Below are 12724 nucleotides of genomic sequence, written 5' to 3' on the forward strand. Positions count from 1 at the left end.
TACCTAGTGGGGAATAGCACTTTATGTACCACTCTGCATGAGCAGTCAAAGGTGCCGCCAGTGCCATAATTTGTATATGGCACTGCTGCAGACTGCAGCAAGTGAATTATAACTTATAACGCACTGATTGCAGTTTTGCAGACCGCAATGAGTGCATTATAAGTTATAATACACTGACTGCAGTGCAATATACAGATATTGCACTGGTTGCGGTTATGTGCAGCATTGCACAAGTGCTGGCAGTCGAGACCGTTACAACACCTCACCTATAGGTGGGAAGACGCTTCACAATTCACTTGAATTATTTTATAGCCTAACATGTAAAAGTTGATTGTGGGTCCATAACATCACTAAACATCACCAGATCAAAGGTCAACCTAGCAGCTAATGGTGATTGAAAAAGCCTACGCAGTAAAACTCTAGTCAACAGTACATACTTATAATTATCCCTTAGGCTACTAGTTCAATTCAATTATTAGCAATGCTACAGGTGTACATGGTTGTACAACAATAAAAGTGAGTTAAGTGTACAATTGCACTAAAGATAATCTGGTAAGTACCAGACCCCATAACAGAATAACTTGATGCCATCCGAGCCTAGATTAAACCATTTGATAATGAGTCAATAAAATTATTATTTTAGGTAATCCTCACTGTTACATTCAATTATGGCAGCCAGTTTTGTCTTGCCAGTAGATTTGAGTTTAGCCAGTGTAGATAGTAAGAATTAGACTAGTAGTGGTTCAGTAGTTAGATTTTGTTTACTTTGACCATTTTTAGCTGCTTTTCTTCAAGAGAACAATCACAGGCAATCGAGTTGATCACATGATATGCTGAGCACCACCGACGACCAAGAGCCAAACAGTGAATTCAGGTTAATGCCATGCTATAGCCCATAATATACTAGCTTTGGTCAACACGATATCTCAGGTGGCTGTGGTACTGTAGAGGGAACGTCACTGCAAAGTTCAGCTTGGTCATGCACACACACAAAGAAACCTGGCCTTTATAAGAGGTGCAGCTGCCTTTGAGACTCTCCCAGAGAGTGGTACATAGCAGTTATACAATGTGCATTCGTGCTCAGCCTGCATAAATGCACTTGCCTTCGGGCCTAATCACTGCTTGAAGTATCTTAGTTTACTAGAGTGGTATATCCCCAGTATATGGAACAGTTAATTGTTTGTTATTTTAGTAGTTTTTCAGTAAACCTGCATTCACTGATGTTTTACTGATAGTTTAAAACTTAGTAAACTAATTATGTTCCATATACTTAAGTTTACTGACACTTTACTATCAGTATAACTACAGTAAGGCATCTTAACAAATTAGTAAACTAAGAACCTTCAAGCAGTGAATGGCCCTCAAGCTTGTGTGTTTATATCAGGCAGAGCACTTGTGCCCATTGTATAACTATATAATATACATACGGTGTATAAAATATTATAATGTATTTAGTGATAATGAGGTATCTTTCTCAATAACATACCATTCTTCAAAATGAAATACTGCCATCTCTAGCTGTAGTGCTGTACTTGCATGAATAAACTGAATTATAATATAGTGCAACCGGGCATGTACTTCCAAAAAGTTAAATTTCATGTTTTTGGTTATAACTTGAGACATACACCACACATCTTAATTCTGTTTTTTGCACATGGTTATACTCATGTATCTGTACATATATGTACACAGGTTACCATGGAAACAACCACAATTATCTCAAAAACTGTATATTTATGATTTTTGGTTTTTTCGTATCTAGTTTTATATACTTTGGAGTTTTTCAATAATTTTCTAGTAGATGAAAGGTCTCATCAAGCCCGACAATTCGTAGTACCAGATTTGTAAAAAAATGTTTTAAAAGTAAGTTATGGTGATTTTTGTGATTTTCATAGGGTTTCAAAAAAATGTATCTAGTTTCACATACTTCAAAATTTTTACATATACTCATTATTGTTTCTGAAAGGAGATAGACATGCCTAAAATTTGTAGCTGGGGTTTTGTAAATTTCTTTTTAGTTTTTGTTTTATGACATCGTAAAGTCAGATTATGGACTTTTCTGTGAAATTTGTTGAAAACCACAATTTATAAAAGTACGCTTTGAGACACTGCAAATATGTATAACCACAAAAAAGCAAAAAAATATGAAATACTAATGAGGAAAGCAACACATGAAAGGATAAAACATTATAGAATGTATCTAGTGGCATATAGAAATAAATGCGTGGGCGAGGAAGTAAAATAAGTTTGGAGGTTTATGCCCGGTTGCACTATATTTATGCAGTACTTTAATGCCTGAGTATCACTTACATATGTACGCTTTTGTAACCACACACTAATTTTTCTTGTACACTGGATATTTCATGATATTACTGTGGTACAGAATTGTTAACAGTGTATATGTAACAATTATTGCTGAGATAACACTGATGCTGACATATATCTGGAGCAGCAAGAATACAAGTAACTATGTATATGTAATAATCAAAGCATATTATCGTTAACTCTTATGCTCTACATCCTGTCTTGCTGCATTCAGTCCTTATTTTTCCTTTGAAGAGCATGTATAACATGAGTCATTGATTAAAGTTCAAATAAAATTAATGTTACATAGTTAATTGTACTAATATTCTTTCTTGGCTGCTTCAGATATCAGCTGTTTCAGTTGTCAGTTACTTTTCCCGCCTTTTTTAGAATCAAGCTGTGTTTGCATGGAAGATTAATCTTTCTCTTTTTAAATCAAATGCATTGATATAAATTTGCATTATGGGTATGCAATTTAGATTCTGTTGCTTCAAGGTACACCTTGTGTAACCATTGTTGGTAGCCACATAACCAACTGGTAAAGATCTTATGGCTGCAATAATGCACCCGCAAAATTAAAGACGATTCAGTTTTTTGCTCCTTTATGCTCATATGTAGTACAGTAGATATGTTTGCTCTATTTAACTGAGTGGCTGAAATACATCACAATCAGTGGAAAGTTAAGTTAAATTATAATCTTCCTCCCAAAGTTTGAGCCTCTTGGTGGAGCAAGGTAAAACGTGAATGAAAGGTAGCTATAGGAGGACAAGCTCGGCAAAGAAAGTTACACAGTAAAGCAGACCAGTCTGATGGGATTTGTATTGTATTGTATTGTATTAATGCTTTACAGATTTGTCACGCTTGGAAGTGCCCCCAAAATTTTATTAGCTTGTGTAAGCTTTTGTCACTGCATGGGTAGCCATTTATGTAGGGAAATTTGTAGCAACTCTTCTGAAAATTCTTATGGTGGTTGACTGCTCTATTAGAGTATATTGATCTGTTGTAGTATCTGCAGGACCAATAAAATCCTCCTTTTCCATCAGACCACGACCTTTGCTCTGAAAGCCTGCATTATTAACAGTACTATAACTTGTACTGGAACACATGTCAACCATCTCTCATCAACTCTAGTTTGATGATATCCAGTAACCTAATAATAGTGTGCAAAAAGATGCATTTCCTGGGGCTTTGTGCAGAGCAAATTATGACAAGATTTCCAGTGTCGGGAATGTACAAAATTCCTGGATTGAAGGAAATTTAAATGGAACTGTGTAAAGAATTGATTTACATTTTGCTAATTTTTACAAAGGGGTGTGCCAAATTCTATTCAGGAATTTTTTTGTGAAAAGCATAATATACTTTTCCTGAGAGTTTCATTTAAGTCTTCATGGAACATTATATTTTCACAGTGTAAATTCATGCATATATAAAGAATCATTATACCTTTCAATCATTAAAATTTTGAAGTGTATTCATAATTCATAATGATGATGCAGATTCTATTTAGGTAGTCTTGTTCAAAGCAAACTATTTGTGGTAGAATTTCAAATTGCCAGGATCTGACAAAATGCTTCATAGCAGCAGTTTCCAGTATAAATAAAAAATGATGATTGTAGTAAAAAGTTGATAACAACATTGAGAGGCAAACAAAATTAAGAAAGCATAATCATATAGCTTCATGCACAATCCAAATTTAGGGAAGATATAAACGATAGCTAACTGGCTGGACATGTGCAACAGATGCTGCTTTTTCAGCACTGATTTGCTTCATACTATAGGTCAATGACTTACAGTAGCATTGATATATACAAATACTGTTTGTGTCTAATATTGGGTTGAAAGCTTGTAGTATGTCCATGAGCCTAAGTGACATCACATGAGTTGTGGTGAGGATTACAAAACTATTGACTCACTGTTGTAGTGCTTCACATTGGTGATCAGATTTGTGAAAGGGGTCTTCCACACATCCAATTCTATGAAGTCTAATTCTATGAATTTAGAAGAAGACCATACCTCAATGCTCAAGAAACACATTAACCTGAGAAATTTTCCATCCACTAAGCTACGTACTGTATGTTGGTGCTCACTACTGACCAAATTTCAAGTCTATAGCCATTTCCATCTGTAGTTATGAGTTGTCAAAGTTGGTAAATTGGATGTGTGTGGAAGATTCTTTTGCAAATCCAGTTACATTTATTATATGAGATGTGCGCTAGGGATGCGGGAATTATGCCTGAATAATTTTGGGAATAATGATGGGGTAATAGAATAGAGCATTATTCCAGCATTTTGATGTAGTTTTGGAGCATAATCGGCATAAAAATAAATTAAGATCGAGATACTCTAATAGAACAGTCACTTACTCTAATAGAACGATCAATGCGGAATAATTCATTATTAATACTACTGGTAAGTAAGCATCTTGCTAACAAAAAAGCTTTTCTGATGAATTGACACAGCTGGATTTAGTACTTTTTACTGTTTCAAAGTCTTGCTGTACAATTTAATTACTAAAATGAAGAAAAAGTTACAAAAATTAGGAATAATTTTGGGAATAATGAGTATTTTGGGGAATAATAAAAAGCATAATGATAAGGTTTTAAAAGAATTTCGGAATAGAATAATGATGAAAATTTTGAGCATAATTCCCACAAGCCTAATGTGCGCTTTTACTTTGTAGACTGCACTACTCACTACTGTGAGTCTTGATATAATACAGTATACAGGTATATAAACAAAGTACTGGCTGCCTAAGAAATTACTGTTAGTTCATTTGTACAATTCCAAAACAGCATTGCAATAGCCAAGGAATACAGGAAATAAGAGTGGATTCTATGCACAGTACATCTCATATAACAGATGACCATGATTGCATTATATATAGAGACTATATTTCAGCAGGGGAAATCTATATAGTCCCAAACATTCCGAGCTATGCAATTCTGGGTGATATAGTCCACTTTTTAATGTTATATCAATTTTAAAGTCATAAAATTCTAATAGATTTCTCCCAAATCTACCTGACGTAGAATAAGTAAAGGAAAGTAGATGGACAGATGAAAGTCTCAGTTTAGAAAATCAGCCTAATAGAATACGATTGAGAATTGTAGAGCATAAGTATTAATTTTTGGAATCATACACACCAGAGCTAATTCTAGTATGCTAACATAATAAGGAGAGGGGGAAGGGATTATGTAAACGCTGTGGTCTTGTATGATACTATTAAACAACTTTCTTATTACAGGTTAGATATTTTATGCAGAGAAAAGACTTCAGCAAGACTGCTGTAAGATACGTCACAGTTTTATTGTGCATTTGAGAGCATACATGCATGTATATATTTCTATTCAGCTTGCACCATGTAAGTCATTATATTATTATTATACTACATACACAGTTACATTAAATTCCTTAACCATGTAAAAAGATATTTAATTTTATCAAGAGTAAATAATGAAGCTTTGGTTTTCTGCAGAAACTACAAAATTTAATGTGGAGAAGTTATTTGACATTGTTGCAATAAAAGCACATCAATAAGGAAAGTTATAGGTGCCATTACTTATTTAATCCATAGCAACCTAGCTACTGATAGCTATAACCATGATTTTGAGCACCTTGATGGAAGAGCAATTGGTATAATTATGGACAGAAAACGGCTGAGTAGGTCATATGGTGGTGACTCCAGTCTTAATATTGTGCTCTCAAGATCACTTGTGCCACTGAAATTGAAAGAAATAATATAAGTAAGATAAGATGTCAGAGCCAACTGTCCATGTCTCTAGCCTCATGTTTCAGCTGGCCAGTGGCATTTCTAGGTTCCAGAGCAATTCCAGTGGCTGGCACACGTTTCTAGAAATCCACTTGTGAAAAGCAGCCAGAGTAAATCAGTGGCATCCATGGCTGTGGTATATATTTGGTGTGGATAGCTATCCATGCAATCATGGGAAAAGTGAACTTCATTGAACAGCTAAAGGATCTGAAGAGCGTATGGTTTGATAAACTAGTCCTTAACTTTCATTTTTACAACACTACAATATCCATAACTATTACTTAATGACAATGCCTTACAATTTGGACTGCCATATAGATTATTAGGACCCCTGTCTAAAGTTTTGAGCCTACAGAAAAATAGAACTGAATCAGTTATAGTGATTTCAGCTAGCAAGCTTGCTTTCAGACTAGATGGATTGTCCTTGCCACCACTCCTAATTCTGACTGTCAAGTGCTGGATAGCTGAATCACATTAGCTATATAGCCCTGATTGTGACCAGCAACTGCACTATATAGCTAACTAGATCAGTACATGTGGGATGGTGTGAAAAGATCAATTACTCAGGGGCCCAGCTAGTCTTATCTCCGTACATAACTCATTCTCTTTTTAGAGGGGGTAGGGCATGAGATCATTTAGGGTCTGAGATGAGTGACTTCATTTCTGAGCCAATTTCATACATTGACAGTTCTACTAATTTCACACATTGACACTTCTATTGGAGTAACTGACTGCTCTATTAGAGTATTCTGATCACTATAATAATTGTTTTATTTTAATTTCCGATGTACTGTCACTTTGCTTATGAATACGCAGAATTTTTAACTATGAGACCTTTTCAAAGGCTCCGCCATTTCAAACAGAATTTTTAACTGTTAGACCTTTTCACAATTTTGTAGTTAAAAATTGGAGCATCTATAGTTAAAAACTGGAGAAATTGGAGCATTAAATATGCAGAATTTTTAACTATGAGACCTTTTCAAAGGCTCCACCTTACAGAAAGTGTGTTTGAAAAGGCTCCACCTTTTCAAACACACTTTCTGTAACAACTTCAAACAGGCTGTAGGAACAGGTGTCCTACAGACCTTCAGCACTTGTGCTGTAAAGCCTTAATAAATAAAAAAAAAAAAAAATGAGGTTGGTTTTTATGCGATGCTTGTCTCCCTCTGACCGATTAATTATTATATGCATACAAAGTAAAAGCATAACATTGCCAAATAGAGAGGCTGGAACCCCCTCCTAGGTTGCTATTTCTATGAGATAGCATCACTCTTAGAAATAAGTACATGCCCTTGTCAAGGCTCTTGTAAACTGATTGCAAGGCTTTATCGTGAATAGTTCAAACAGTGTGATGGTAAAAGGATTTAAAACAATTCCACATGAAGTGTAAGCACACTGCAATAATGCTTGGGAGAAATTTTGAACCAGGGAGAACAAGCAGTTCAGAGTTGAAACTTTTGTCATGGTCATATATACTGCCACGCAAAATAATAGTTTTGTGGAAACATAAAAATTCTACACAGGTTAATATCACAATAAGACCTGCAGTGCTGGTCACTGTAAAGCACTAATAACAATAACAGTAAAGTCCTTATAGGTACATATGCACATTTAATGTTTAATTGATTTGCTACATTAGCTGTTTGTCAAAGGCAATAATTTAACACCATACTGAACTGTAATTGCCTAACCAATAACTACCATACAGTTACATTAAATTCTTTGAAGTATATTGTAAATTACATACATAACAATTATTGTCTATATGGCAGCACTTCTATAGACATTTGCAGACCACACCAATGTCAGTGTAAATAGCTAGCTGCACGCGAATAGTCATCTATATATAGCAATGTCACAGAATCATGTATATTCATAGTGCTATAAGGACGGCCTCACAGTAGCCCACCAAAACAGATGGTCTTGTACTGAAATGTACTCTTTGTTAGGGTTGTACAATGTACATTAGTGGTTGACAATCAAAATACAGTGTCCATATAACATGCTTATACAAGCTGCATACGAAGCCATATACATCAAAGTACCCAAAAGCTTTTCACTTGGACATAAGCCAGTTATATCAAAGCAGTCGTAGAATATCTAGCTATTGACAACTACCCTCAGCTTCACTCTAACTTGCATCAATAACTAAGATATTCTACTCCTACTGTGCTATAGCTATAGATTAGTTCCCCAGTTATCTATTAAAAGATCAGATCCAAGCAGCAAAACAATCCTAATGGGAATGCACCTGTATAATGTATACACAATTTCTTAATTGTCTATTGCAAAATTGTATACACTGTAATTACATGCTATAACATTAAATGTGGTAATCTAATTTTTTTACCAGGGGCAGATCTACAGAGGAGGGTCCAGAAACAGATCAAGGCACCCTTACACAGCAGTCACCCTAATAGAGTAGTCACCTACTTCTGGTTTCCAATCCATACTTTTTGTGGTACCAGAGCCTAACTACAAGGCACTGGTGCTAAAATTATGATCATGAGGCTAGGCAACTCCAGAGTGATATGAAAACACTATAGTATTTGAAACATGCCTATCTTGGTGGTCTGGGGGCATGCCTCCCTAGGGAAACACTTGAAAGTTAGACCCTCTGAAGTTGTAACTTCAGCAGTTTATTAAATACTATACTATATTAAATTATGCTTGACTGTCATCAAAAATTCCTGATGATAGTTGTGATTACAAATGTTTGACATGAATAAGGTCAATGTGAATTAGAATGGAAGCAAATGCCATATATGTAGCTACTACAGAGTACAGACTAGAGATGTGGTGTTCTTCAAACTGCATGATTATACATTATCATAAATTTAATATCAAAAATGTTTATGTAGTTTTATGTACTGGAGCACAATTGATTGACTGTAGTTTGGCTAGTGATCACACTTATATCACAGCCTTTACAAAAAAGTATTTACCAGAAAAATATCAATTGATTGCAATGGCAGGACTGCTTGGCATATACCCTTCTGTTATGATATTCACACACAGGCTGATATAGTAGCCATTCATCAACAATATACTTCAATTTACTTTGGTAACAATTTACAAGTAATGACATTAATTTTTATTATGAACAAGTTTTTTTTATTTATGCAAAAATTAGAACACTCTACAGTACTAGAAATTATACTAGCATTGTCACTTTACTAAAGGTGCACACACTTTGTGTTTAACTTTGAATGTGGTTCTATCACACATTGCACCGTAGGTTATAATCACAGTTCTTTGTCATCCATTTACATTTTGCTAATTTGGAAGAAAACTGAATCATATTTTAGATATTGACATGTGGGAGTGACCTTGTGGAGGTCTTCATTTGAAATGAACTGATAAAATCCACAACCACTGCTAGCCATAACACGATCTGTGGCTCTATTGGTAGCATCATCATCATCAACCTCATCATAGTTCATTGTCTCAGAACAATGTTCACAGTCACTGATCTGGTTCAACAGTTTTACTTCAAACTTTCCCCTCAGTGGCCATGTTAGCTCATCATCATGTGAACCCTTCATGAGACGCAGAGATACTGATAGGCGAGTACCTTTTCCGGGACCAATTCCGGTGAAATAAACATAGAGACACAATTTATATCCACTGCTGTGTGAGTAGAAAGGGTCACTGCACCAGACAACTCTCTTTTTATTCTCAGATAGAATCGGTATTTTCATAATTACAGGGCATATATGAATAACTTCAGTATCCCTTACTGCCACAGCATTTAAATGAAAAGACCATTGTGCTGAGCTGGTGAGCTTATTGGAAGACTCAGTAGAGTTTATAAAATGGTGCAACATCACTTCAAGATTATTGACTCTATTCTCTGTGCAGCATAATTTAATTTCATTGGCTGCAAGTTTGTGCATAGTTTGAGACAGTTTAAGTTTTGTCATCAGTAAATGTTCTTCCATATTTTCCTCCTCGTGATTCCTCTTCCTCTTGCGCATCATCCTCTCCTCACACCCCACATTGTGATACTGACACTGGACCATCTCAAGAGGACAATCCTTCTTGTGTGCTTCCATCTCTTCACGAGGGACACTTTCTAACTCACACTTGTTGGGACAGGGCAGGGGAAACTTGGGACACTGTTCCTTATGTTCTCCCTCGATAAATTCACGTTCTCCTATAATGTGGCAGTGTTGACAGTCAATCATACGATGTGGACACTCAGTCTTAACATGGATGTCCAAATGCCATCTATGTAACATCTTTCCACACTCATTGGGACACTTTATATACTGAAATTGACAGCCATCACTGTTTCCAAGGTGATTGTTGATGTCATTCAGTTCACCCTGCCACTCACAACCACTCTCCTTGTTAGTACACATCACATGAAGACCTTTGACTTCTCTATCTACTTGTTTGTTGACATACGCTACAAATTCTACCTGGCGACAAGCTGGGCAAACCATTCTTAAAGCATTTACCCTTTGGAAATCATCCAGACAAGATTTACAAAAAACATATCCACAACATGTAGTGAGGTAAGGATCTCGACTGGGAAAATGACAAATGGTACAGAGAAGACGATCTGGTGGAGTGTCAACGAACTTGTAGTGGTACCCACAAGTTTCACTGTATCTGATTATGGACATCATCTGACAGTGTCTGAATAAAGTGCTTGTAAAAAGATAAAAAGCATGTATATAATCCCAAACATCAGACGTATTATCCCTTTTCAGTCCGAGCCTTTATAGTTTTCTCAGTGTTTCTCGGTATGGCTTATTCTGCAACCTAGCTATAATCACCCTCGGTGTAACTCACTTATGACACAGATAGCTAGTTCCTTCACCAATGTCTTCTGGGATTCTGAGTTTCCTACTAATCACACTTTACGTACATAGGAGTGAAGGACAAAATAATGGTGACCTCATAGTATTAGAGGCGCTTACAAGCGTCTCTATACCGGTTTGATAGCCATCGGAATCACGTGATCTAGCATACTTCGTCTGTTTTGCGTTTCACAGCACATATATGAAATAGTCTCGCGTAGCCAGACCGCTTTTTTCCGTATATTGGGTGGGGAAAAAAGGGTCTGGTGCAACCAGTGTTGTCAGATGATTTGCTCCAAATGTTCATGTGAAAAAATAAATTTGTTCATAAAAAGTTCATAAATCCATAATCACTTTCCGAAAACTAGCCTACACATTATAAATAGGTGGATCTCTGGGTTAGTAGGACACTGAAGAGCAAAAAAAAAAAAAAAAAAAAAAAAGGTTACCACCTAAAATTGCCAAAAGTTCACAGATTACTCCAGGTTCATAAAAAAGTTCATAGATTATTTCAGGTTCACAAACCAGCCAAAAGTTCATTAAAAGTTCATAGATTATTTCAGGTTCACAAACAAGACAAAAAGTTCATAAATCTATGAACTTTATTCACAGCATGGCAACACTGAGTGCAACTCCAATAGCTGTTTATTTCTGAGCCGTCCCCACATTCCGGGGACGCTAATTGAATAACATTGGTCACAAAGGAGGTGCCATGACGTCAGTAAAACTATGAAGTATTCCTACACTCCTGCTCCGGTTGTGAGTCTTGTTACACGATGAGGATTAACTTTCAAGACGCTATAAAAGAGACATCGGAGCAAATTAAGATTCGTTTAAAGGATAAACAGATCTCTAGTTAACTTACTGACGTCGTGGCACCTCCTTTGTGACCAATGTTATTCAATTAGCGTCCCCGGAATGTGGGGACGGCTCAGAAGTAAACAGCTATTGGAGTTGCACCAGACCCTTTTTTCCCTACCCAATATACGGAAAAAAGCGGTCTGGCCACGCGAGACTATATATGAAAGGCCTGAGTGGCCTCTCCAGACACACTGCAGTTACTTCTGGAGGTACTTATGCAAGTGCCTCTTTCTGTCAAAGAGGTACTCATCACAGTCATCAGTTATAGCGATTAATATCAGTCATAGAGTGTACCCCAGCTAGTGAATTGTTAGCTTTAAAAGTAGCTAGCTACGTACCCCTAACACAGTTTAATTATATTATTATTTTCTGTTGCTTGTGGCTTGGTGGCTCACGTGAATGTGTGACATTTAACCAATTTCATCTTCGGCAGCAATGTAGGTATATATAAGGTTTTTTATGTACTTTATCATTATTCTCAGCATGCAGTTACCTTTTTTTTTTGGTCTTTACTCTCTTGATCAGCATTAAAGTAACCAGTCACCAAAATTCTTAATAAGACTTTACACAAAATTTAACCAGTTTTCATAAGTCATGCAAATAACTACAGGCACTACCCCTCTGGACATTATTGTTGTTGCCAAAGTATTTCTCAAAGCATTCGATAATTCAACTTTTTTCGTTTTCCAGGTTGTTGTATTTACCTAGTTAAATGTTGATTCTACTGAAACTGAAACAAAGCCAATTTCATGACCAGTAAACATTTTCTACTGTATTACTTTCTACAAGTCTCTCAATGGCTTGGTCACCAAAGTTTAGACAGCAGGTACCAGGTAAATGCAGGTTGAAGAATTTTAGTAGATTCCTTATTATAATAATTTTGATATCCTGATCTTGTATCATTGACAATTGATGCACTAGCAAAATTTCCTTACAGCTGGAATAACAAGTCATATGAACCAGCAGCTTATCCACTTCATTG

At 36.0% G+C, this 12724-nt stretch overlaps 1 protein-coding gene across 1 annotated transcript; it reads right to left on the minus strand.

Moving 5' to 3' along the window:
- Positions 1–9135: 9135 nt before the first annotated feature.
- Positions 9136–10987, minus strand: LOC136253294 (TNF receptor-associated factor 4-like). Its single transcript, XM_066045938.1, has 2 exons — positions 10874–10987; positions 9136–10729 (listed from the first exon to the last, which is right to left on the minus strand). Exon 2 carries the CDS (start codon positions 10705–10707, stop codon positions 9340–9342), a length of 1368 nt encoding a protein of 455 aa, XP_065902010.1. The 5' UTR covers positions 10708–10729; positions 10874–10987; the 3' UTR covers positions 9136–9339.
- Between the last annotated feature and the right edge of the window lie 1737 nt (positions 10988–12724).

The sequence above is a fragment of the Dysidea avara genome, chromosome 4 (genome assembly GCF_963678975.1).
Source record: "Dysidea avara chromosome 4, odDysAvar1.4, whole genome shotgun sequence".
In the NCBI taxonomy this organism is placed as follows: domain Eukaryota; kingdom Metazoa; phylum Porifera; class Demospongiae; order Dictyoceratida; family Dysideidae; genus Dysidea; species Dysidea avara.

Coding starts and splice junctions, on each gene's coding strand:
- LOC136253294 (XM_066045938.1), bottom strand. CDS start 10,707: ATGATGTCCATAATCAGATACAGTGAAACTTGTGGGTACCACTACAAG.